General features: G+C 39.7%; 1 protein-coding gene across 8 annotated transcripts in view; it reads left to right on the forward strand.

Annotated features, from left to right (window-relative positions):
• Nucleotides 1–25,687, forward strand: part of cnksr2a (connector enhancer of kinase suppressor of Ras 2a) — a 357,881-nt gene that overhangs the window by 261,704 nt on the left and 70,490 nt on the right. For all 8 annotated transcript variants that reach the window (XR_004764907.1, XM_035414896.1, XM_035414899.1 and 5 more), the window contains 4 exons: nt 6,500–6,571; nt 8,850–8,917; nt 11,696–11,796; nt 16,158–16,683. Coding sequence is in view for 7 of the 8 variants with exons in the window: in XM_035414896.1 (XP_035270787.1) it covers nt 6,500–6,571; nt 8,850–8,917; nt 11,696–11,796; nt 16,158–16,683 (767 nt within the window). In the remaining variant the exon portion in view is untranslated. The remainder of the gene's footprint in view (nt 1–6,499; nt 6,572–8,849; nt 8,918–11,695; nt 11,797–16,157; nt 16,684–25,687) is intronic.

A 25,687-nucleotide genomic window follows, 5' to 3' on the forward strand; every position in this document is an offset into this window, starting at 1 on the left:
TGTGTATGCGAGTTTTTGATTGGGTCGTGAGGGTGAGGATTTGGCTGGTGTCGGTAAAATGTCCAATGGGGAGACATGTTGTTAGTGGGATAGGCGGCAGGAAAAATAAGAATGAGAAGAAGAAGAATGAGAAGAAGAAGAAGAAGAAGAAGAAGAAAGAGAAGAAGAAGGAGAAAACGAAAAATCCCCTTAGTTTGGGGCTTTATTGTGTGGACATGTGAAGTTGTTTATGAAATCTGTCTGTTGAAATGGGGTCAGAATGTACAAAATTTGATGTTTTTAAGGGCTGAGTGTCTGTGGCTGTTGTGGTTATTTCTGTGGGGAACCCTGAAAAGTGCCAAACTCTCGGTGCTGTATAGGTATGGGGCATGCCCCCGCCAAGGCGTAACTTGGCGGGATGGCATACCTGCCATCCCAATTAGGCATCCTTACTCTTTTAATCGTCAGTTTCAGATCACATCAATTAAAGACGTGGCAGATGTGGAGAGGTGGATCCGCCAATGGATCATTTATAAATTGCACATTCTGAAAAAATACACTTGCTTCAAGCATCTTCTGGGAGCCTCCTAGCCTCTCATACTGTACCTAGCTCCTTCAAGGACCATTTAACAGGTTGGAGTGTCCCTTAGTCTCCAAATCTATACAAAATATCTAAATTGTGCATTGCTGTAAATCGTAACATAATTATATATTTAACTACAAATCAACTGCTTTGATAAAGAATATAAATTTGCCCCTTAAAAGGCAAATAATGCAAAAACATTGTGACACACTGTGGTATGCATACCCAAATATATAATCATTCACTCTTGTGTGGTTTTCTGTACTCTACAGTATGTAATCTTTTGTTGCATGGGGGTTGGATGACATTTTACAAATGTTTCTATTTATGATCACCCCAAGCAAAATGTTCATCACGTCTGTCTGCGCAGCTGCGAGAATTTCTCCATATTCCAAAAGGGGAGTAGGGGAGTCCACAGTGGGTGTTGCAGTGTTCTCTGTGTGGACTGGTGTGACAAAGTCCACAGAGCCCACCACTTCCGCCTGCACAGCTGAGTGAGTTTCCCCTATGGAGGGAGGTGCAGCATTCTCTGTGGACATTGATGCAGACAGGTCCACACAGCATTCCACCTCTGTCTGCGCAGCTGCCAGAGGTTCCCTGGATTCAAAAAGGGGGGAAGGGAAGTCTGCAGTGTGTAGTGCAGCATTGTCTGTGTGGACTGCTGTGAAAAGTCCACAGAGCACACCACTTCTCTTTGCGTAGCTGCGAGATGTTCCACGTTGTGGGGTGGCATGATGGAGTCTGCAGAGCTATGCCTGTTGGAGGGTGGTTCCTGGGTTGTGGGGAGATGAAAGTGTGACCACTGTGCTTTCCTACGTTGGCTGTGCTGCCACTGAACTGAATCCTTCAGCAGTAGCTTGTGATTTGCAGTTGTGTTTTTCCCAAGCTAGTCTCCACATCTGGTTTACCTCAAACCATGCTTGTTTTGAGCGACTAAAATAAAGGAAATATTGTCTGTATTTTATCCTTTCTATCAGCAAATGCTCAGTTCTATTATCATTTGGGAATACCAGAGAGCCCAAATTGAGTCCTGTCATCAAGATGAGGATTAAATAAAATATTTTAAATTTTCCGAACCCAGCAGTTTTAACCTTTAACACCCTTGTTTGACCTCCGGCACTGTGAATACCGAACACAAGTGCATCAACCGTTAAAACACCTCACTTACCCAACATGTAAAATATATTTATTTGATTTCATTTGGTAATTATTATCAAAGATATGAATTATCAATTAAATTGCCAAACTAGTTGATAGGCAGAGAAAACTGTTAAGAAATGTATTAAGTTGCCTAAATTGACCCCCCGCCGGGCCTAAGCATCTGGGAATTTTTTTATTTTTATGTATTTTTAAACTACAGTTGCAGTGGGGCGGCTCGGTTGGAAAGCTCACCAGCGACATCTGTTGGTTAAAACGTGAACGCACTATAGGAAAACAGCAGGTCTGAGATCAGTGTTCTTTACCCTTATTGTGCATAGAGTGATGTTCAACACTTGATGCTTCCAACTATCGCAAGCTAACGGTACCTAGCAAGGCACCATTTTTTAAGTAGGTTAACTGACCTCGTTACAAACTGTGTTATCACTTCTCGTCGGTAAGTACATTTTTATATTAACTTCAGCAGTGTGTAGGTAACGTTAAACTAGTAGCATGAATGTAACGTTCGATACATTGTAACATTACATGATTTATTAATCGCCATCGAAATAAAGACTTCACTTGTTTATTAATAACGTTAGCTTGATGACATTGATGTGCATTTAGCTAACTTAGCTAGCTAGCCAAACAGTCAATAACACAGATACATATATATTTTGTTGTTGAAATGTACCTAGCATTCCAAGGCTGTACATTGTTGTAAGATTCAGTAGCCAATCAGTAGGCAGTGTTGTGCATATCCCGCTCTTACAGCTCGCTTCCAGCCCAAACTACTGCAAAGAGAGCGAACTTTTTTTTGTCAGTGACATTTCCTTCTGACATCTACGACGGCAATCGCAACCACAACATTTATTTTGCCTTTTTGTATAGCTATTTTCATGGATAAAATCCATTATAAATCCAGTATTTATTATTATTATTTATTGGTAAAAAACATTTACTTCATATCCAGGGAGATAGCCAACTACTTCCGTTACATGACATGTGTAGCCATTTAGTAATGCGATCACATTTCAGGCTAGAAAATAACCAGAGAAATTGCTGAGTTGTCTTAGAATCTTTATCGCAACAGAATGTATCAAGGCTGGAAGCCCGGATCAAATTTGTTGTGACAGCTGCCGTCCAAAACAAACACCTGAGAGAGGCTGCCTGCGTGCATGCCTCCCTCCCCCAAGGCGTTACGTCATTGTTTCGCAATGCTCAGCTGTCGTAAAAACATGCTAGCTTCGATAAGTGGAATCGATAAGCTTGGAGGCGTACGATTCCAATAAATAGGACAACTTGGAACCGGTTCTCGATTTGTGATGTTCTGTGTAAGGACCCACACGCAGACCAGGGAAATCCAAAAAACGTTGTCTTTAATCAGTGCGAAGTTCGAAGCCAGGTGATCAGAGAGAGGGCGGTGCCGAATCGAGTTTCCAAAAGAATAGTAAAAAGACAGGCAAAAAGTCAAAAACCAGGAGATCAGAAATAGCGAAGGTACAAAGGGGCAGGCAAAACAGAAGTCAAAAAAAAGCGAAGGTCGAACCAGAAGCAAACAAAACCAAAAGGGGCAGGCAAACTCGAAGTCGGGCAAAGGGGTGTCGCAGGAATCTCAATAAACAAAGGCTTACAAATAATCGGCACAATGAATATGATCAACGTTCTGACATTGAACAGGTGGGAAAAGACTGACATTTATACACTGGGGAAGATAACAATCAAGGAGGGGTTAAGTGAGTGAGGGAGGAGTAACAAACAACATCCAGGTGAAGAACATTAGGAAAACTAATTAAATGACAGGGGACTGACAAAACGCGGACTGGAATCACATAGACAACAATGATAATAGACGGCCTGGGTGAAGCAGGTAAAACACGTGCAGAGAGAGAGGTGCAGTCAGAGCAAGAGACAGGTGCAGGCAATTGCAGAACTCAGCGTTAGAGCAGGCTAGAAAGAAAAGGGGCGGAGCTACAGCGCAGCATGGAAAAGGGGAGACTGGTTAATGTATTAGTATAGTGATCTAAACTATCAAAAACCCAAAACTAGTGTGTGTTAGTCCATTAGTAATATTCACATGTTAGTATATTAGTGAGGTTAGTACTTTACAATCTATAAGTTAGTAGGGATTAGTAGAAATTAGTAAAACTAGAAATCAGCAGGAAGAAAGTAAAGCGAGACTGGAAAGAAGGGGGGAAACCACGAAAACCCGGAACCACCCGAATAGTGAAATCACACAAGTACAGGGGAGTGAAGCAGCTCAGGGAACACAGACACAGAGACAGTACTGGGGAGACAAGTGACCGGGAAATACAGACTACAACACGATTCCCATCCCTATTTAAATGTGCCCAACATTCCAAGGCTTGTTGTAAGATTCAGTAGCCAATCAGGACTTGAATACAAGAGTTTTGTAGAGTGCAAAAACTTTGATATTATTTTTAATTTAATTTATTTTGTTGTTGTTGAAAACACAGCATTCCAAGTCTGTACATTGTTGTCCAATTCTTTGTAAGACTATGCTATACTGTAAATAGCTGTTGATTTTTAAAATGTGTGTTGAATAAATGACTTATTTATAACAACATTCACATTACGTAGTTATATTTTCAAATCTCCAGTCAGCTTTTAGCACTGACTTAATATAGGGCCCTATGGAATCTGTGTTATAGCTTTTTTAAATTCTCAATTCCATGATTCCGTCCGTGATTCTGTTATCACAGAAACTATAGGGCCCTACCTTAATGCTGCCATCAGTCTGTCGCTGGCCCGCGCCGGGCCCCCATCAAAAAAGACACTTGGCCGCCAGGCCGCCGGCCCCTGTCAAAAGATACTTGCCACCGGGCCTAACAACTTTTCTGGGTGAAACCCTGAAATATAAAACGCCAGACCCAGATGAAGGACTCAGATGCCCTCTTCCAACAGTTCCAAACTTTTTCCTTCCAAGTTGACAAAAAACTTAACTAAAAACTAAAAGAAAGCTGCATATTTTAACTGGTGAAAAAGAGGAAGTGGCAGGGGCATGGACACCCTCTCTGACACACACACACACACACACACACATGCGCGCGGACACACACATTCACACCTCAGATGTAACCCCCCAGTTCCTGCTTTGTCTTATCTTCAGGTAATGCTGGCTGTGCACTTTGAAGCTTCCTATGGCTGAGAACGGCCAAATGTTGAATTACATGTCTGACATCTAGCTTGCACAGTAAACTGGTGCATCAAACATGACTCATGACTACGCCATCTATGAGCGCTTACACTACAGTACACGAAATGCTTGCATTAGAGAATAGTGAAAACCTGTTGAAAGACACTTAGTTTCATTGTGAGTGGTATGAATTCTAACTAAGCAGGCCACTAAGAGCCACTATACTCACACTGCCCAGGATACACTAACAATGCCCCTATAATAACAGCAAGGCCTATTAGTTAACATATACGGTGAGCATTATTAACAAAGTCTAACAGTTGCCTTCGACAACCAATGTGAGTATAATATGAAAATATAACAAAAAATAAATAATTTAAATGTTGTAAGCAGTAATGTGTACAACTTCACCATGTTTGTATGTTTTCTTGCTAGACTTCATGCTTTCTCCTCCTCTTCTGACTCCCCAGAGAATTTGCTTTAGCCATGCTGATGAGTTGGCAAATTAATTATTAAAATCTTACAAAAACCAAAGGAAAAAAGCAATTACACCTTAACGAATGCCTGTATATTACTGCAGAATGTTACAGAATGTGACATCTGGACACCCCTTGGTCTGAGGAAGTTTTTCATGGTTTGGGCAAGGCCCCATAGTTCCAGTGAAGGCAAATGTTAATGCAATGACATTCCAGATGATTCTGTGCTTCCATTTTGTGGCAGCTGTTTAGGGAAGGCCCTTTCCTGTTTCAGCATAATGATGCCCCCAGGCACACAGCTAGGTCCATATAAAAAACAGAATTGAGATTGGGGTGGAAGAACTTGACTGGCCGGCACAGAACCCTGACCTCAACCCCATCTAACACCTTTGGGATGAATTGCTAGCCAGGCCTAATCACCAAAAGAGTGCCTGACTTCCCTAGTGCTCTCCTGGCTGAATGGAAGCAAATCCCTGCAGTAATGCTCCAATATCTAGTTGGACATAAAGCCTTCTCAACAAAGTAGAGGTAGATAAAGCAGCAAAGTGTGGACCAACTCCATATTAATTCCCATAGATTTCATTGAGGTGTTGAATGTAAGGTGGCCATGTAGTGTATGTTTATTCCATATTTAATCACAGATATTGATAATAGAATGACGTGGTATAATTACGTAAGAATTGCTCCTGTTTATTGTTCGCTATTCAGTGAGCAACATTTTTCACCACTGTATTAACATACCTTCGGGCTATTGCTGTCTTTATTTTGTTGCTATGATGCAATACACATTTTTGGTGGTGAAAGAATATTTTTATGAATTCCCAGATAGATGCTAGTGTCCAGTGTGTGATGCTTTATATCATTAATCGTTGAGTTGTAGGAGCGCTGAATGTCTGAGTTGGCCAATCTCAGTATGCTGAGGGGGCTTGCGTGAAGGGGTTAAAGTAGCTTGTCGTGCTCAATGTCTACTATCTTCTGCATTAACAGTGAATGCTTTGTTGACTATAAAGCCCAATTTGTAATGCACACTGCTTGTTACAGCATGTATACACTGGATCTTGTGGGGTGGGCGCAGTCAAACATTAATATAAACACACACACACACACTGCATACATGTGTTTTTCTATGAGTACATAATTATGACAGCTTCTTTCTGTGTGTTTCAGTGCATTCAAGGCCTGCCATCCTAAGATCAAGAGTTTCTACTTTGCTGCCGATAGCGTGGACGATATGAACAGGTGAGAGTCTGGGTCAGCAGAGATTGAGTGACAGTTAAACATTAGGCAGGTGAGTGTGAGCTCATTAGTTCAAAAGGTAATTAGTTTATCATATTGGGTTTGAAACCACACATGCACACACACTCACAAGCACACTTTGAATCCATGTTTCCTGTATGTTTCTCCTCACTGAATACAGTCACTATTCCTCCATGAGCCAATTAACTCACTTTCTGTGTGACATGACCTGCAAGCTCACTGGAACACAGTAGCAGAAATGGCTGCTGTTTTGTCTGCGGTATCTGTCAGATAGAGAGCACACCTACCAGCTTGCTGCTCTTTTATGAAAACTGCTAACTACCTCAATAAAAACCACTTGCTGTTTCAATTTATGATCACAATGAAAGCAAATTAATGGTTGCAGTGAAAACAACTTATGGTCAATTTGCAAATGACTAAAGTTTGTGTTGAAAGCCTCTCCTGATCAAGAAACCAATTATATTCATACTGTTCAGTCTTATTTTCCCTCTGATTAGGAGATGGAAAATAGGAAAAATTAAAAAAATCCAGTCACCAGGTTAATGAGGCCTCTACAATCCATAAACCAGGCAGACTAAAGTGTTTCTCTGAGAGACAGAATCGTATCACTTGCTGATACAGAGAATCAATTGAGCAACTTGTCATTGATATTGATACAGTTCAAAAGAAACAACAAAAAAAGTTACAGCACAGAAAATAATACAGCATTATAATGGGCTTTTTGCATCACATTTACAGCTACAATGCTTGGGATTCTAAGTTGGGTAGCAATAGTGGACTCTGTCAGTGTTCTAGAACTTCATTGCTTTCAGTTGCCTGTAGTGACTGTTACATCAGAATTAGAATGCTCAGTTAAGAACATTAGGCCTCATTCACCAATATCTTCCTAAGTTTTTTCTTAAATTTGTTCTTGAGAAAATTCCTAAGAAAAGTCTATGTCAGATTCACGACGTGTTCTTAAACCGCAGAATTGTTCGCACATGTGTTCTTAAAATGATGAATCCCATTGTCCTCGTAAGTGTAAAGCGCGTGCCAGTTGTTCCTAATTAGCATAGGTAAACACCCTGCCAATCCCCATAAAAGGGCATGAGACTGCAGGGCCGTGTGCACACACAGAAATCGAAAAGAAAAGTTGAGAGCGAACGAAGTCAATAATGCCCAAACAAAAATCTAAAGACGGTGGAGCACCGGACTCCAAACGTAAGAAAAACTTCAGTAGTTCTGAAGTGGAGGTTTTGCTGCGGGAAGTGAACAGCAAATGACCTGTCATATTTAGTAGCGTCAGTAGTGGATATAAAATAACACAAAAAAAGATGCATGGGATGATATTACTCGTTCAGTGAACGCTGTATCCGGAGAAGGGCGCACAACTGATGAAGTAAAAAAAATGGTTTGATGTCAAATCTGAGGCAAAAAAAAAAAAATACTGGTGGGAGTGGGCGCAAGGAATTGCATGTTATGCATTCAAATGACAAAGCGCTTCTCGTCACATTAATACAGCTAATTAAATCAACCGGCAGTAAACTGCATCGGAGTAAACCCGTCACTGCACAAAACACTGCACAAAAAATGTATTGCCAGTCATTTTGGTGTCACCCCCTTAGTGACGTTCTCTTCTTCAACATGTCCATGTGTTTAAAAAGTGTTACTTAAGTGCTTAGTTTGTATTCAAATTTTAAACATGTGCTTTTGCAGTATAGACCAAACATTGCATAATTGAAACCCCCAAAAATAAAAGGTCAAAAATAAAATGGTTTGATTTTTATCATTTACTCCCGCTGAGGCAACCACCCTCTGAGGCAGAACCTGGCACCTTAATGCTTTGTAAAATAATGAAAATAATTATTTAAAAATATTATAAATGATAAAAATATTATTGTAATTTAAATCCTATAATATTATACAACTGTAGAATTGAAGAAAACGCAATAACCAATTATTTTGCACAAACATGTCAGCACTCAAATGTGCGTAAGTGTGCTCTTGAGTGTGCGTAGATTCTGTTCTTACCTAAGAAAAAATCCCAAATAAGAAAACATTGGTGAATGTCAGAATCTTCGTGAAAGCTGCGTAAGTGGGTTTTAAGAAGAAAATTGGTGAATGAGGCCCATTATTAGTGTTATTGCCCTTCTGGTTCCTAGTAGAGCACTTTAACTGCTTCACCACACTTCTTCCTTACTCGTACTTTCCATGTTCTTACTACCTATTTCCTGTGTGCCTACTTCCTCACTTCCTGTACTCCATGTGCTTCCAACTGCAGGTGGCTGAGTCGGCTGAACATGGCTGTGGCTGGTTATGTGGAGCGTGAGAGAATAAGGCAAGATCAAGGTGAGAGGGGTCATCTGGGTTCATCAACTGGACACGGCAGGTGGGGTCATCCAGGGATCCAGAGCTTCAGTATGTGTCTTGTCTTTTTGAAATCTTGCATTCGGTTGTATTCCTGCCCCTTTAGCGATTTGATAGCCTTTAGCTAGCCTCTTACTTCAAGAAGAGGCCTAACTAAAATTGTAACAGTGCAAAAAGCCTGCAGGGTGACTAACTGATCCAGAATGAAGTCATGAGAAAGTCCTGGTTTTAGGGACTGATGTCCCTGGATTTTAAGCATATCTAAACTATTTTGCTTCTTTCTGATCAGTATGGGATTGACTTGAAACTTTGGAGCCAACCAGCATACTGTTTCATCCTTAATTTTTGAGTTTTTAATTTAAGGTACAGTATAATACACTACAGTACATTACAGTATAGCAAGTTGTTATATAGACTTCTTAGACAAGAATTCAATTTAAATTTAATTAATATTAAAACCAGCTAAAAATCCAATCAAATGAATGGGAACAGGCAGATGAGACCAGTTAGGCCTTAAAACCTGCTCTGAAGAGAAACGGGATTGCTTAATGTTAGAAAACTCACTGCTGGTTGAGCCACTGTGTGCCGCTTATTTCTGACAGCTACACCCATCGTGGGATTCATAAAGCCACAAATTCCCATATTGGAATTAGGCCGTTAAATTCTGTGTTAGCCATTAACTGTGTATTTGGGTTCATTATTAGCCATTAATTGTGTATTTGGGTTCATTATTGACATAATGAATGCAGGTGACCATAGGTAGTCAGAATTATTTCACCATTCAAACTATTTAGGCTCAGACTTGATTATTGATCAAAGTTTACAATAAAACTGTGAGAAACATCTTTGATATTGCAGGTGTGGGTTACCTTCCCATGATCTGCATCACACACACATGATTTTGACCGGAACTGTAGTACTATACTGTATGCTTTCAGCCAGTGGCATAGCCAGAAATGAAATTGCAGGTGGGCCTGAATAAAAGTGGGTGGGCCACACAATTCATTCCATAAATAGCTCAATAGCATTTACAGTACATTACAAGCGTGAAAGTGTTCTGCTATGCGTTGGTCTGCTGTGTTACACTGCTGTTGTTTATCTATTTAGTGTTGCCTCCTTATGTGGATATTCTTTCGCCAGGTTTATTTGCAGTAATGCTAATTTGTAAATGGCAAATGGACTGCATTTATATAGCGCTTTTATCCAAAGCACTTTACAATTGATGCCCCTGATTCACCCATTCACACACACACACTCACACCCAACTGTGAAAGGCTGCCATGCAAGCTCGTTGGGAGCAGTTAGGGGTTAGGTATCTTGCTCAGGGACACTTCGACACACCCAGGACGGGGGATCGAACCGGCAACCCTCCGACTGCCAGACAACTGCTCTTACCTCCTGAGCTGTGTCGCCCCAGAATTTGTTATTACTATTAGACTTAACGATTGTGTTAAACAACTAACATTACAGGTAACGTAAACTAATCGATGTCCTCAAAACATATCGGCTTGAGAAAATCTCATAAATCAGCTGCTGAAAATGAATGAAAATTTGAGCCGAAATATAAAAGTACATGTTGCTATTTGATAGGCTATATAGGTTACCGAAATTGTTACCAGAATTCCTTAACTAAAAGTTCGTTTTTTTCTTGGATCAGATAAAAGAACATTTAAAGCCACGAGAATCAATCAAAGCTCGTTGGCATTTTCATCCCTTTCACTTAGTCTTTCGGCTTCATTCCCTAGTATTGTATTCATGGAATCCATGCACTGAATTTGGATGAGCTCGATTGTCGGCGACTGGTGAGCTGAAAATTGGTGGGGCGCAAAACTTTCCTTTAAACTAATCATTGATCTCAACCTGTTTTCATTCATTTTCCTTTATTATCAAGCGTCCCAATGATCTGACTAATCATATGGCAAGTAGCCTAACAAACAGCGTTTTCATACCGTGTTAGGGGGATTAAATCATAAATTCAATTTATCCGTTAGAAATCCGTTTTAATCACTAAGTAGTCTACACTTAACAAACAAGATACACAAGTCTGTTATCTACCGTGTTAGCTTTCAGAATAACCAGCAAAAACAAAACCTGCACTTCAAGATTGTTTACAATCTATGCATTGCAGATATTAGCCACGAATACGAGTGCGGAGAAAGAAGTGCATGTATCCGCAAATAATGTTGATTAAAAATATGCACAATTTCGTACTGCAAATGAAAATAAATGTAGGCTAGGCTATAAGGCCTAAGCTACTCGCTAAAACTGCCTATTTGGGGAGAGCTGGCTATATATGATAGTATTGAGTAGCCTATTTTGTGGATTAATTGTATTGATACTCAAGGAAAATTAAGGAAGTTTCCGCCACTGCTTAGTGATTAAAACGGATTTTTCTAAATCGCATTTATCGCATTAATTGCATTAAATCTCCCTAACACAATGTGAAGAAGCTGTGTGTCACTTTCCAATTGATTAGTCAGATCGTTTGCATGCTTGTTAATCACTGAAAATTAATTTGAAAAGTTTGAGATCAATGATTAGTTTAAAGGAAAGTTTTGCGCCCCACCAATTTTCAGCTCACCAGTCGCCGCTAGGCTAAGTAGGGGGAGGGGTATCGTATCAGCAGGAAAATTACGCTCTCAAAGTAACGAAATTGACAACCCACCCATAGCTACGCGCATGCTGTTAGCTACACCCAATAATGAACATCTGTATTCTGCTCTGTGACCTCTGACCTGGACTGTTTTCCGCACCCTGTAGACTACTGGAGCGAGAGTGACCATGAGGACAATGATACCCCCTCGACCCCAAAGCAAGACAGCCCCCCACCCCCCTATGACACATACCCTCGCCCCCCCTCGGTGAGTCTGTATCTACATCAAGGGGTAAATCCAATTGCTTTTATCCATATAACCATATAAAATCCAATGGTTTTATATGGTTGTTAGTTGTATAAATTTATGATTTGTCTGATGGTTCAAGGTTGGCATAAGTTAATTTATATCTAGCACTTTGGTGATACACTTACACTCACTGAAAATGTTGTAGCCAGGTCTGGAAATGTTGTAGCCAGGTCTAGCATGGTTGCCCACAAAACATGTGGGCATGCGTGATGTTGCATTGCAGTCTGGTGCAAACACTATGTTTTATTGTTTTTGTAGTTCCTTTGCACATTACTTTAAATCATAGGCATTTAACAGATGCTCTTATCCAGAGAGACAACTTTTTAAAAACATTTTTTCTTTCATAAAATCCATACTGCTGTATAGTCTGAAGCAATTCAGGTTAAGTACCTTGCTCAAGGGTATAAATGCACAATATGTTTACTTGGTCTTGCACATCTAAGCCTAACTCCTTCTTCTTTACCATATGTCATCCAACTTTAGTGCCTATGTTACTTGCGCTACATGCCAGAAGTATTAGGCTACCTGTGGTTTTAAAAAACTTACGATAGATAAGGTTTCAGTCTTTTTAACTAGGGCTTTGCATGTCATTACAGCACAAGGAGCTTCACAAAATATATATTTTTTAATCTAGTGACTGAATTTGAAACCCCTCATTACAAAGACAAATGCACATTTGAGAGTTCAGTGGTGCAAAATCCATAGGCACTGGTCTACAGAGATGTGGGAAAAAGTGATATGGTCAGATGAGTCATCCTTCACCTTATTCTTGACAAATGTGCGCGAGTGCATGTGTGACATACATCAAGGGAACAGTACAGGCCAAAAACTGTTGCGATTTGGGTCCACTTATCCCCTCAGAGGGAAGGTTCACTACAAATCAACACAAAGGTATTCTGAGTGATCACCTTTATCCTGATGAAACATTTCTGTACTTAATTTATGGGAGTGATCTCTTCCAGGATTACAATGCCCACATCCACAGGGCACAAGGGGTCACTGAATGGTTTGATGAGCGTTTTATAATGAAAATGATGTGACTAATATGCCATGGCCTTCACAGTCACTAGATCTCAACTCATTTGAATACCTATAGGAGATTTTGGACGGACATTACCACCATCATCAAAACACCGAATGAGGGAATGTCTTTTGGAAGAATTGTATTCCATCCCTCCAGTAGAATTCCAGAGACTTACAGAATCTATGCCCTGGCGCACTGAAGCTGTACTGGCGGCTCGTGGTGGCCCAACACCTTACTAACAACTTTATGTTGGTTTTTCCTTTCATTTGTCACCCGTGTAAACATTAATTCTGTTGGAGAAGTGAGGATTGATGTGTAGGTTCTGAATCCAGTAGTTTTAACAGCTAACATTTAACATTTTAAGTTCTGAATACTGAACAGAAGTGCATTAACAGTTAAAACTTCTCACTTATCCAACATATAAAATATATTTATTTGATTTAATTTGGTAATTATTATCAAAGATATCAGTTATCAATGAAATTGCTAAATTTGTTGATTGACTTTATGAAAATGTACTACCAGATTAAAATTAAGAAATTTATCAACACATATTCAGTGTCTAATCTAAAGACAAGGGTCACTACCATAACAAAGGAATGTTACAGACATGCACAGGTTACAGTCACACTAGAAATGAATGAAAGAAAATACCAATTAAAGAATGTTTGTCCCAAGTTCATCCCAAGAAAAGACCAAAAGGCCAATGTTCAAAAACCAAAAGACAGCTGAAAATTTTTCCAATTCCAAAAGCCAGGGATAAAAATGTAAAAATGCCAGATGACCCATTTTTAACCCATTAGCGCGCATGTCAAATCTGGCCAATCCTTGCCTATTTAGGGGGTACCCTATTTAAAGCTTTATAACTCCAGATATGAACACCACAGAAAAATGACTCAAATGAAGCAAGACATTTGTACCATTTACAATACTAACTTAGATTAGTTTATATTCATAATTTTGGAAGAAATAAAGTGCCACAAATGCGATTGTCTTGGTAAAAAATCAAAATGAATTTGCTCTTTTTTAGTTTGAAATGAAACAATGAGAGATTGCATATATACAGCAGGTTAAACTATATATGTCCTAGATCAAAAACTCCTTGACCAAAAGTTCATAAAATCTAAGGGTGGATATGTAGAACTACTAACAATCTATGAAGCAAAACCTAAGCAGTATACCCAGCGTCTCCAAATCTATCCAAAATGTCTAAATTATGCAGCTGTAAATCACAACATATTCACGTATTTCACTACAAATCAACTGTTTTGATTCAAGAAACTCACTGTTGCATCATTTTAAAGTGGGAATTACTAGCTTTCCGTCAGTACAATGGTCCAAAATATCTAGGGATCCAGAAACATATCCAAAATCTCTCCAAAAATGAATAAAATGTTCATTATAAAGCGTATAAATGAGCCCCTCATGAAGGTTAAAGATCAAACATCGATATCAGATTAAAAAATGCAAAAACATTGTCACACAATGCGGTACAGTACCTAAATGTGTAATAATTAAATTGTATTAATCGTATGTATTTCTGTACTCTACAGTATGTAATGTTTTCTTGTATGGGGATGGGACGACATGAGAACAATTTTCAACCATCCACCATGTTTTGGCAACATTCCAACTCTCACGTCATAACTATTGCATGCATCACAAAAACTACTAAGCTAACAACGAGCGCTTACACTACAGTGTGAAATATCCTCATTATAAAGTACCACTAACCAATTTAAAGACACTCAATTTAAAAAATAACGTATATAACCAAAATATTTTGAGCAGTAATACATATATAGCGAAGAGGAGATCTTATCTGTGTTCAGTAGATTAGAGACAGTAAATCAATCCTGTCGTCCTCCCCTTTTCTGTCTTACTTCAGAAAACGATGTCAGCTAGGTCAACAAACAAATGGCTTAGCTATGCTCAGAAGTCCTCAATAATAATGATATTTTCCGAGAAATTATGAAAATCACTGATAAAGTTTTGTCGGGTGCAGTGTCTTTTACTGCAACCACGGAGTGAATGCGTTAGTGAATGTGATGATGAGAAAACCTTTGGTTACCCTGAGCTATAAAATGCTATTTCAAAAGCAAAATAACACGTTATTCATTGTTAGAAAGCTTATTCTGTCACCTATTGGATCGATTGGAGCCAGACTGTACTAAAAAAGGGCGATAACACCATAAAGAACATGTGAGGTATTACACACAGCTATTTTGGAAGTTAGCCAAGCATCACAAATCCGCGTATACTGTATTTCACAAATGGATTATCCAAGACAATATATGACCACTCGGTCTCAAAAGGGACATCTCTACGCGTAAAACCAATGGTAAGGTTGTATATTTATTCAATATTTAGTCCCAGATATTGACTGTAGAATGACATGGTATAATTTTTCAAAACTTGTTTATTTCGTTATTCAGTGAGCAGCGTTTTCACTGCTGTATTGGCATATTTTAGGGCTATTGTTGGGTTTATCTTGTTGCTATGACGGAATACGATTTTTGAGTGGTGAAAGAATATTTTGAATCCCCAGATAGATAATATTGTCCATTATGTCATGGGTGGGGGGTGTAGTTGCAGATGAGACTGCAGGGAGGGGGTGCTTGTTAAATGAATGACCAGAGCAACAATGGTGGCGCTGCGAAAGTCCGTATTCAGCATAGTTGTCATGTATCGTCTATTAATGAACCTAAAACAAAGAGTTTCTGTTTTCAACTCATACTTTGGTTGCAGGAGCAATGAATGTCTGAGTTTAACAATCTAGGCACAACGGCATGCTGACCCCTAGGTGGTGTGCGCTAAGAGGTAAAAACCAAGAATGTCTGACCCTGCTCACACCAAAAGCCAAGAAACACCAGGCCCCCAATCCAAGGTTTAAATTCCTCCGGAAGCCAACAGCTCAAGTCAGCCCTGTTTTCCACTGCAACACAGTGAACTGGCTGATTTTAAGCTGATAATGACTAACTAAATAAATTTTATGTAGTCGTAAGACGTGGAAGAACTCTTTCCCTGGCCCATGCATACTTAATGAATGATCAGGGGAGGATAGTTACGCTGATTGGTGGGATGTGAAAGGGGGGTCAAGCAAGGGATGGTTTATCTAAAAGCTGACAAATTTATTATTTACTTATTAGAGTTGCCATATTTTGTTGGAAGCCGGGCTACGCACTGTTGCTATTATCAAAAGATTCATGGTTTTAGCCTCTTTATAAAGAGACCAAACATGAATATGTTAGGCGGTAATCCAGCTCCCACTCACTACTCTTACTCTGTATCACAGATGAGCTGCACCAGCCCATACCTGGAGCCCAAACATGGCAGATTCTCCTCCACCGAGACCTCGCAGTCCCGCTCATCCCATGAGGAATTTCGCTCCAATCCCCCAGGGGGCAGCAGCAGCTGTGGTGGGTCGCCAGCATGCAAGTTGACCAGCCAGCGGCGATCGTGGCAGGACCTGATTGAGAGCCCCCTCACTAGCTCTGGGCTGCACTACCTACAGACACTGCCCCTGGAGGACGCTGTCTTTTGTGAGCCGGACGGGTCTGGAGGCGGGGGCGTGTCCCCGGAGTACCGCCGTCAGTCCACACTCCCCGCCCAGCGGAGCCTCCTACAGGATCATTATGGCCCCTTCCCCATGGCCCAGGGGGAAACGCTGCAGGACCTAGCGGGGGCAGGGGGCAAACCCCGCAGTTTCACACTGCCTCGGGATGGGGGCCTCTGCACCATCCTCACCCCCTCTGCTGGCACCTCACAGCATGGGGACCTGCACAGACGAGAGCTGGCTCGAAGTCACAGTCCAGACATAGGTAAGCACCAGCACAAATCTAAAAGAGGCACAGGTGGCGGGCAGGAGAGACTGGACAAAAACTTGTGAGATATAGGAATGGAAAAGATAACAAAGCACAGACACAGGTTAAACCAGGCCAGACAATAAGTTCCATGACACGTCACTGTCTTATGTTTACTTCTGTTGTTTTATGCAGTTAGCAGTACAGGGGAACTCTGTAATACACAACTCTCTAGGCTGATGGCAGGTCGTCGATTGACTATGGGAGTCACTAGTGTGTGATGAGGAGGCAGAAATTCTTTTGGTGACCAGACCCTTCTTCCCTGGGCACTGCTGTGGTTGAGTATGTGCCGCGCATTTCTTTTCTGGTGTATAGATAAATGCCAAAGTTTTGTGGTACTGACATATATTTTGTTGTTTTGGCTCTATACTCCAGCACACTGGATTTGAAATAAAACAATGAATATGAGGTTAATGTGCAGACTGTCAGCTTTAATTTGAGGGTATCCACATCTATTTCTGGTGATTCTTGGTTGGAATTACAGCCATTTTTCTACGTAGTCCCCCATTTTAGGGATTATGCACAGTTAAATTCTCCCAGGCATACATTTAGTTGTTAATTAGCAATATGCGCTTATATTCTGGGCTGAAATTACCACTGATCTGGGAATTATCCCCTTTATACAAATACACACATGAGGAATTGCCTTAGCCTGCATGATCTGCAAATCTAGGAACCAAAACTAACATCTGTCCCTGGAAGCAGCCTGACTAAGTCTTACCCCAACTGCTAAGTGAGGCTGTCTAAATATCCTGGTAAATCCACTGGAAAAAAAATGTTCTTTTTACACACTAATCCATGTCAGCAAGGTATTTTGAATGTTTTGATTCTGATGACGAAATGGTGCCCATGTGTGGCTGAAAGCGATACTAACGACATGTCCACTTTCTTTGTTATGCAGGCTGAGGTGAGAGACACCCCTCTTAAAACGAATCAGAGTTAATTATTATTATTATTATTATTATTATTATTATTATTATTATTATTAATAATAATAATAATAATAATAATTATTATTATTATTAATTATATCAGAATGCAGCAACTTGTTTTCACAGGTTACCTTCTCTGGAGAATACATTTTTATCAATTCATTACTCCAGGCAGCACTGTCCTGGAGAATAGACGTGGCACAGGGGCGATGATGTGAAGATGACAGATTTCCACCTGGTAACCTGAGATAGACATGAGGCAATCAAGGACAGAAGGAGGGGTGGGGAGTTCAGTTCTTTATTGGTTTCTCACTGTCTTCTTTGGGGGACAAGTTCATTTGATCACCATGGAAAAATTAAAGGATTTTTTTCAGAGTCTATTGTGCGTATACATTGGTAGATGCTCAGTAGTGTTCCTCCAACCTCTACCCTCCCCTCCCCCATCCCTCAGTTACCTAAAAAGTCATGCCTACCCTCACCTTCCCACACATCATGTGCAAGGACACTGACAGACAGACAGGTAGAAAGACTGATATACACCGACACAAGCAAAAACAGACCAATAAAGAGTGGAGCACCTTAACTAATTACAAATACTTACTGGGTTAATGAACTACAGAATTATGGGCTATGTGTGCAAGGGTGCTATGAACCTGATTATTTCAAATTGCTGAATTTTATTTCTGGCTGCCATTGTAAGTCTTTTGTAAGTGGTATAGGTTATCATTATGTTGTACCCGGAGCCGGCTGCTGGCATAAACATTTTTTTTTAAATTGTACAGTATTTGTTGTTATTTTTATATATAGTTATTTATATTACTGCATCGATTGGTTCCCAACTCCCTCCTGCCCCTGTGTCTATGATCAGCTCCGAGAACCCCGCAGTTCCCCTCGCTGCCTTATCCACCCCCAAACATGCTTCTTTAGAGCCACCAAAATCCTAGAGCTGGCTCTGATTGTACCATTGATTTAGGGAGATGTTGTCTTTGTTTATCTAGTTTTTTTCCTCATTACTGATTACTGATTCTCAGTATGGGTTCTATATTGTGAAAGTTAGCAGATTTCAAGTGAAAGAGGGAGGTAGCAGGCCAGAATGTTTGAAATGGTATGAAGAGAATCAACCGATGGTTACATATTTGTGCATCTGCTATTTCCATAATAAATATGTGTCTTAAAGTGCAATGTGTCCCCTGAAATGAACCCTGCCTGTCTCACTGAAGTCAAAATGCAGAGTCCACTCCTCTGCCCGACCCTGTCTTCTCTCCCTAACTGTACTGGATCATGTGAGACACTAGTGATTGATCTATGTTACTTGGCATTGACAAGGCACTTGGCATTGGGGAATATTGAGGATAAATGAACTGCACAGGCAAGAGGCCACCTGAGCAGTCAGCACTAATCTGTGAGGCCAGAGGTTAACTGCTGCACGGTGCCTTGAGAAGTATAGCCAATGGTGAGCACTAAGCAAGTGTGAGCCTGTTTGCAGGTTTTTGAAAATAACTCGAATTCAACCAGAATTAGAATTGATTAAGGAACATGAATTGATTTGGAGCCCACTCAGGAAATGTACATGGGCGACTGTAAGATATTGTATATGTTATGATCACATACGATTTACCACCAAGATTCACACATACCCATCTCAGCATTACCTTGATGAAATGTAAGATGAATATTATTACATTATTTTTTATAACAAACCAAATCTCAGATTGGCAATACAGCTGTGCCTAAATGAGGGCCTGTGGCCGGTTGCATAAAACACCTTAAGTTTTTCCCTTAAATGTTTTACTTAAGAGATTATTTGCCCTTAACTTGTAAGTGCGTTGCATAAAACCCCTCAAATGTTTTCCTTAGGTAAGGGTAATTCTTAAGTATTTTACTGTATATTGGCGTATCGCCTTACGGTGAAAAGGGGGAATCCCCACGTTACCATGGAGATGGCTCGGATGTCCCTTGTTGAGGAGGTTACGTTAAACGGATTCACGAGCTACTGTATCTCTAACAGCAATTTTAACGAGGTAAATAGTAAAATAACTAACATAGTCTAACTAGTTACCTAATAATAATAATAATAATAATAATAATAATAATAATAATAATAATAATCAACTAGCTAGCGAACCAAATTTTTAAATGGACAGTAAACGAAGGAACCCAAATATGCGTTATTGATGGCACGCACATTGGGGTGCCGGAATCCTGATATGCATGCCGTCAATAACGCCACAGATCCATGGAAAGCCATGCTGCCTAAAAAATTGATGACTTCTTGTTCGGTGCGAGATGGAAATTGCATGGTTCTGTTAAAGCGGCACCGTCATTCATATGGGTTGTCCCTGTCTCTAAAAAATTGTCGAGGCACATTTTCCTCCTCCAATGGCTTAAGGCAATGTGTTGCTAACCTTAAATTAAACTAAGGGAAATCGTCGTTAAGGTATTTTATGCAACACTTAACTGATTTTAAGGGATTAATTAAGGGAAAACAGAATACTTAAAGGAAATCTTAAGGGTTTTTAATCATTTCACTTAAGGAAACCCTTAAATAACGCTTAAGGGTTTTTATGGAACACCCTTAAGTTTAAGGGACATTTAAGGGAAAACTTAAGGGGAAATTTCACTTAAGGTGTTTTATGCAACCGGGCACTGCAGTCTAGTCTCGTACCTCATAATTTCTAATTTATTGTATACATAGGTCAGATCACAGCATATACTGACACAAGGATAAAAGCATTTTCTTTAGCCACCAAAGAGAAGCCAACCAGTCTGGGTATGAATGGCAGCTTTCTAGGCATAAAAGAATAATGCCAAACAAATTGACCTTGAGACACAATGTTATTTCACACATTGAAAACATAAAGTGAAACTGGTTGCAAGGCAATCTTTTTTTAATTACTTCAATAACTTGAAAGCCACTATATATTTTCAACCTAAGGTTTGCTTCTGAGCAGATGTGAGAACATGCATAATGTGGGACTAGCCACTGCAAAAAGAAATGTGAATGCATGCTATCCTGCTCAAGGAATTCCTTCTCAATTTCTTAAGTTCATTAAATAACATTTTCACTTGTGGTGCCTGCTGGAAACCTTTTTTTATGCACCACCACAAACAAAAATACTGGGTATGGTGATCCAATATCTGGGGCCATATTTACAAAGGATTTGCCGGGCTTGTATAGACTCTAACAAGATAAGTAGCGTTTTTCCACGTTTACTAAGGTGCCGCACCGGAGGTTTGCACTGATAAAATGAGACAAAAGCGGCATGTCTAAAATGAGTGTTCTTGGGTTAATGCATATGTATTTTAGGCTGTTATGATGTTAGACCACAGAAATATGGGAGAAGAATGGAAATGTATGCATATGACCTGATGCAGCTTATTTATCATGGCTGGTGGCCATTGCAGCAAAGGTAATTGGGGCTGTTTTTAACATCAGGGAAAATCAGGACTTAACTTATGTCCAGCACAAAATCGGCATTGCGGCAGTTGCCATTCCTAGGAGACATATTCAGTGTGGTAGAGTCAAGGAGAATAGCTATTAATGTAACAGTTTTTGAATTTTCCCATTTACTCAATAAATATTTAGCCTTGCATTATGCAGTTTTATTCAAACAGCTTTGACATGCCAGTAGTCAAAAAGCATTTCAGTCACATTCATAACTTAAATGAGTAGGATTCAATGGAAACCAAAGTAAACGCAGTCCAATATTACATTCATGCCACCAAGTCAGTATGATGATGCTTTGTGATGTGCGTACACAGGTTTTTTTCAGCACACTAATGTTAATCAAGGAAACACATTTCCTGTGGTAATATGAGACCAGCCACAGAATCAAATTATGAAGCATGAGGCTTTATTCATGAAAAAAGAATGTGTGTATATATTGATTTCAAAACTTACCTTGAACTGAGAGAGAGAAATATGATGCACTAACTGTCAAAAAGTGATTGATTGATTTTCTATGATATCCCTCTTGCCAAAATTTGATTGATCAATAAAGTTTGACCTTATTGACCTTTGATATGGTTTGGTTGGTGGGATGAGGGGAGGGGGAAGGGGGTTGATGTAGTTTCCAGATGATGAGGGCAAAAAATAAAAATAAATAAAAAAAATAAAATAATAAAAATTTAAAAAATAATTCAAATGTTCAGAATGCTTGATGTAACTAAACTCCTTGTGCGGTAACTAAGTGCTTGTGCAACTTGAAACATTTATTTATTCTTTAGCAGTACATTAAGCAATATGTGAGAATATGTAAGTAACTAAGTTTTAAAGCAGTGGCTTGTACATTAGTTAGTAAAATAAGCCCATGCAAGCATACAAAGTCTTAACAAGCCGATAGGCTGATGATTTAAATGTATGAAAAAAGCGAGCAATGAAGCAACGTATATAGTTATAATAGTAATGTAGTTTAAAAGCAAGGATTAGCAAAAGTGTGGAAAACAAGGAAAAGTTAAATTAATGAATTAGTGAATAAAAAATTTATGAAAAATGCAAGCAAGCAAGGCAACGTGTAATGGAACTATGTAAACTGTTATAATAACAATGAGTATTAAATGCAAGATTTGCAAAACAGTTGAAAGCAGGGAAAGGTAAGAGAGGTTTTTAAGAAAGCTAAAGTGCAATATGTACCATAGACTGTATAAAGATACTGTGACGTCACCTATTGACTCGCCGTGGGACTGGAAAAAATGTTTTGATGCCCAGGAAGTAAGGTTTGCAAGTGCCGCCATGTCGTCCATTTGGAGCCAAAACCATATAGTTCAGTGCTCCGAACCATAGACCGGTCCGAACACAGTGTGATTGACAGTAAAAGCGGAAAAGCCATTGACCTTCAAGCTTACTTCACTTACCCATCACCTAAATTAGTTGCTGAACGAACTTGAGGTAAGCTGGCTGTCTGTTTTATAATTTATTATCAAATGTTTACGGAGCAATTTCCATCCGTGACTGTACCGTGTTATTTGATTGTGTTATATGTATGCAATTAATAATGTAATTATGTTCAGTTATGTTCAATTTATGTTTTGCTAAACATCAGTGAATATGCTTAGCTAGCATACCAGCTTGCCAGAGCTAGGTAGGCTAGCCATGGTTAGCTCATGCATTAGCAGTGTCCCGTAGAACTACTGTTATCCTAGCAAGTTCTCACCGAAGGTTTTCGCCACAATCAGTTAGTAATGAGCCAATAACTTTTACACCACCACCGTTTGTGGTGTTCACTCACTTGGTGACGCTAGCTAACCTTTCTGAAGTCACGTTAAACAAGTATCAATTAACACCACCAGTGATGATTAATAAGTATTTTAATAATGTATTTGCAGGCGTGAATTTCTAATTATTTGTATTTTCTTGTTAACCATTAAAAGCAATGGAGAAGAGCCAACGTCCTAATTGTCAGATTTTCTATATCCACTGCTTACAGCAAAGTGTTTGTCTGTGACTTAGTGACTGATTGATGAAGTTACACCATTGGTCGGCCGGATCACGTGTGTCATGACAACCAAATAAACAACAGTGCGAGTACAGCATTTTCTCCTCGGGCAGAGTGACAAACAGGGCAGAGGATAGGATTGCGTTACCGGAGAACAAGAAAAAAGGTAGATTTAACTTGCTAACGTTATAGTAATAATCTCGAAGATTTTCATTAAAATAAATGTCTTTTAAGTCACTATCTATCACTGCATTGGTAACACAATGGTGATTGAGCCTATTTTTATATTATTATCATAATTCATGATTAAAAAACTTGGTGTCTGTGGCGACATTCCTGGGAAAAAATCACAAGCGGCGCACAGTTAGTGACGCGTTTTTCATCACCCATCAGTGGTTGGTCCGCCAGAGAGGGTAGGCGGAACTAACGCAACAGGCTCGCTCTTCAACTCACTTGTGTGTGAGCGGCGTACTGTTTTTTCCAGTATCTGCATGCGTTACAATAACAGAGAAAGGGGGGTTGGGGGAGTTATGGAACCCTAAAAAGTTTTTGTGTAACATGAGAGATCATATTATTTGTTGATGTAGATTTCGTATTACATTTAATGACAATGTAACTTTACTAAATTATATAGCTATGTGCACAGCTAACGCTAGCTACCGGACCATGTCAAGAAAGACAACATTAGTTTAGACAACGTTGCGCACAGTATCGATCTCTCATATCAGGTAACGTTGCGTTAGCTAGCTAGCTAATGTAATTAACACAATCAAATGTCGGCTAACAATTAGAAAAAAACGCTAGCTAACGCTACCGACCGGTACCGACCTCGCAAACCGTCTCTCGAATGCAATGCTACCTTGTTGCAACGTTGCAGTGTAGCTAACTTAAGGCCAGTTCAGATCAATGATTCGTAACGAGACTGGGTGCAACTTGCAAAATTCCAAGACGTCTGATTGTAAACGTTCTAAAACTGCACTTGGCGATTTGACAAGGACGGTCTTTTAAAACCTCAGGGCAGGCAACAGCTCTGCTACTAGCCAGTTCACACCGCTGCAATTTTCTCTGCAACATTCTAAAACCGTTTCGCCTCCTTGCGAATCATTGATCTGAACTGGCCTTAACTTTACTGTTATTTACATTGCCATCGAGTTCATCAATATATCATAATGATCGGAATAAAGCCGGGGTATGTGGAGCAGAGCCGGGTCTGATTTCTGAAGACGTCATGCAGGAGAAAACGAAATAAAAGAATACGGCAGTATGGATTAGCATTGTTATTATTTTATTACACTTCCTCATATGTTCCTTCAGCCTTTATACCCTTTTTGATGAAATCTCCTTTGTTTTTGTTTTATTCTTCTTGTTCTGATTGCTAATTTAACACCCAGCTCAGCTTTATTCTCGAACAGTTTAGCTAGCAAAACCAGAAACACCAGCTGTAACATTTTGCAAGGCAGTTGTTTCAAAAATACCACACAACAATCATTCACGAAAAAGACTGCTTATTGTGCACGAGATACATAATTGCACGAGCCACAGCGAATCCCGCAAATTCTTCTCTGCAGTGTAAAGATGTTCATACCGGGCAAAAGGTGGATAAAGAACGTTTGCAGAAATTGATCATCACTAATTCTACCCCAGGTTTGCTACGGCATTTTAATCCGCTCGGCAGTGTAAAGACATCTTGAGTTAGCTAATGAGTATGTACATAACGTTACTTTTATAACAACCGTTTTTTATTCAGTAAATAGTAAGTGTTATAGTTGGCGTGCCAACTGACTGACGTCACACAGGCGACACTGGTTGGATCCGGGGAAGTGGACCCTTCTATGGGAAGTGAGGTCCAAAAACACACCTGCAATTACCGCTTCTCGCCATTGGCACCGCCATAGAGAACGAAACTGAAATCTTCGAGATTGTCACTTTAAGTTAGATACATTTTACTGTTTAAATAAACATTCGCAATGTATTCTGTATTGATGTTCATGACCAACTAATTATTATTAATATTATAATATATTCTGAAATAATGTTCGAGCTAATGTTAGCTAGGTAACGTGAACGTTAGCGATCTCAGTGAATCATAATACCGGTAACGTTACTTCAATAAACGTCTGTAAAATAATTGCCAACGATGTTTATATAAGCTATGTATTAAAATATTCCTGATTGCATTTTCAGATGAGTTTGTTAAAATATTTCTCCAAGAAGAGAAAGATGCTTTCGATGAGGAAGATAGTCAGGTAGAGTGAGAGCACCTATTATCGACCACCTTCGTTCGACAGACAGGAAAACGTAAACAGATTTGCAGCTATATGTGAAATAGGCGAAATATCGGTAACAACCTGTACCTAGTTATGTAGGAAAAAATGTCCTTGTTATCCTCCAGTGGTTATTTTTTCAGTTTTTTCGCGATTTTCTTCAGTGCCGGCAAATAAGTCAGAGGTGGCGCTAGCTTTTGGTTACTAAGGGGACGTGTATCGACCACCCCATATAAATGAATGGAACTTGACATAAATTTGCTAGCATAAGTGTCCTGTCTTGCGTATTTGAGGTTAATATGAGAAAGGGTGGTCGCTATCGGCACATCCA

This window comes from Anguilla anguilla, chromosome 4 (assembly GCF_013347855.1).
Source record: "Anguilla anguilla isolate fAngAng1 chromosome 4, fAngAng1.pri, whole genome shotgun sequence".
In the NCBI taxonomy this organism is placed as follows: Eukaryota; Metazoa; Chordata; class Actinopteri; order Anguilliformes; family Anguillidae; genus Anguilla; species Anguilla anguilla.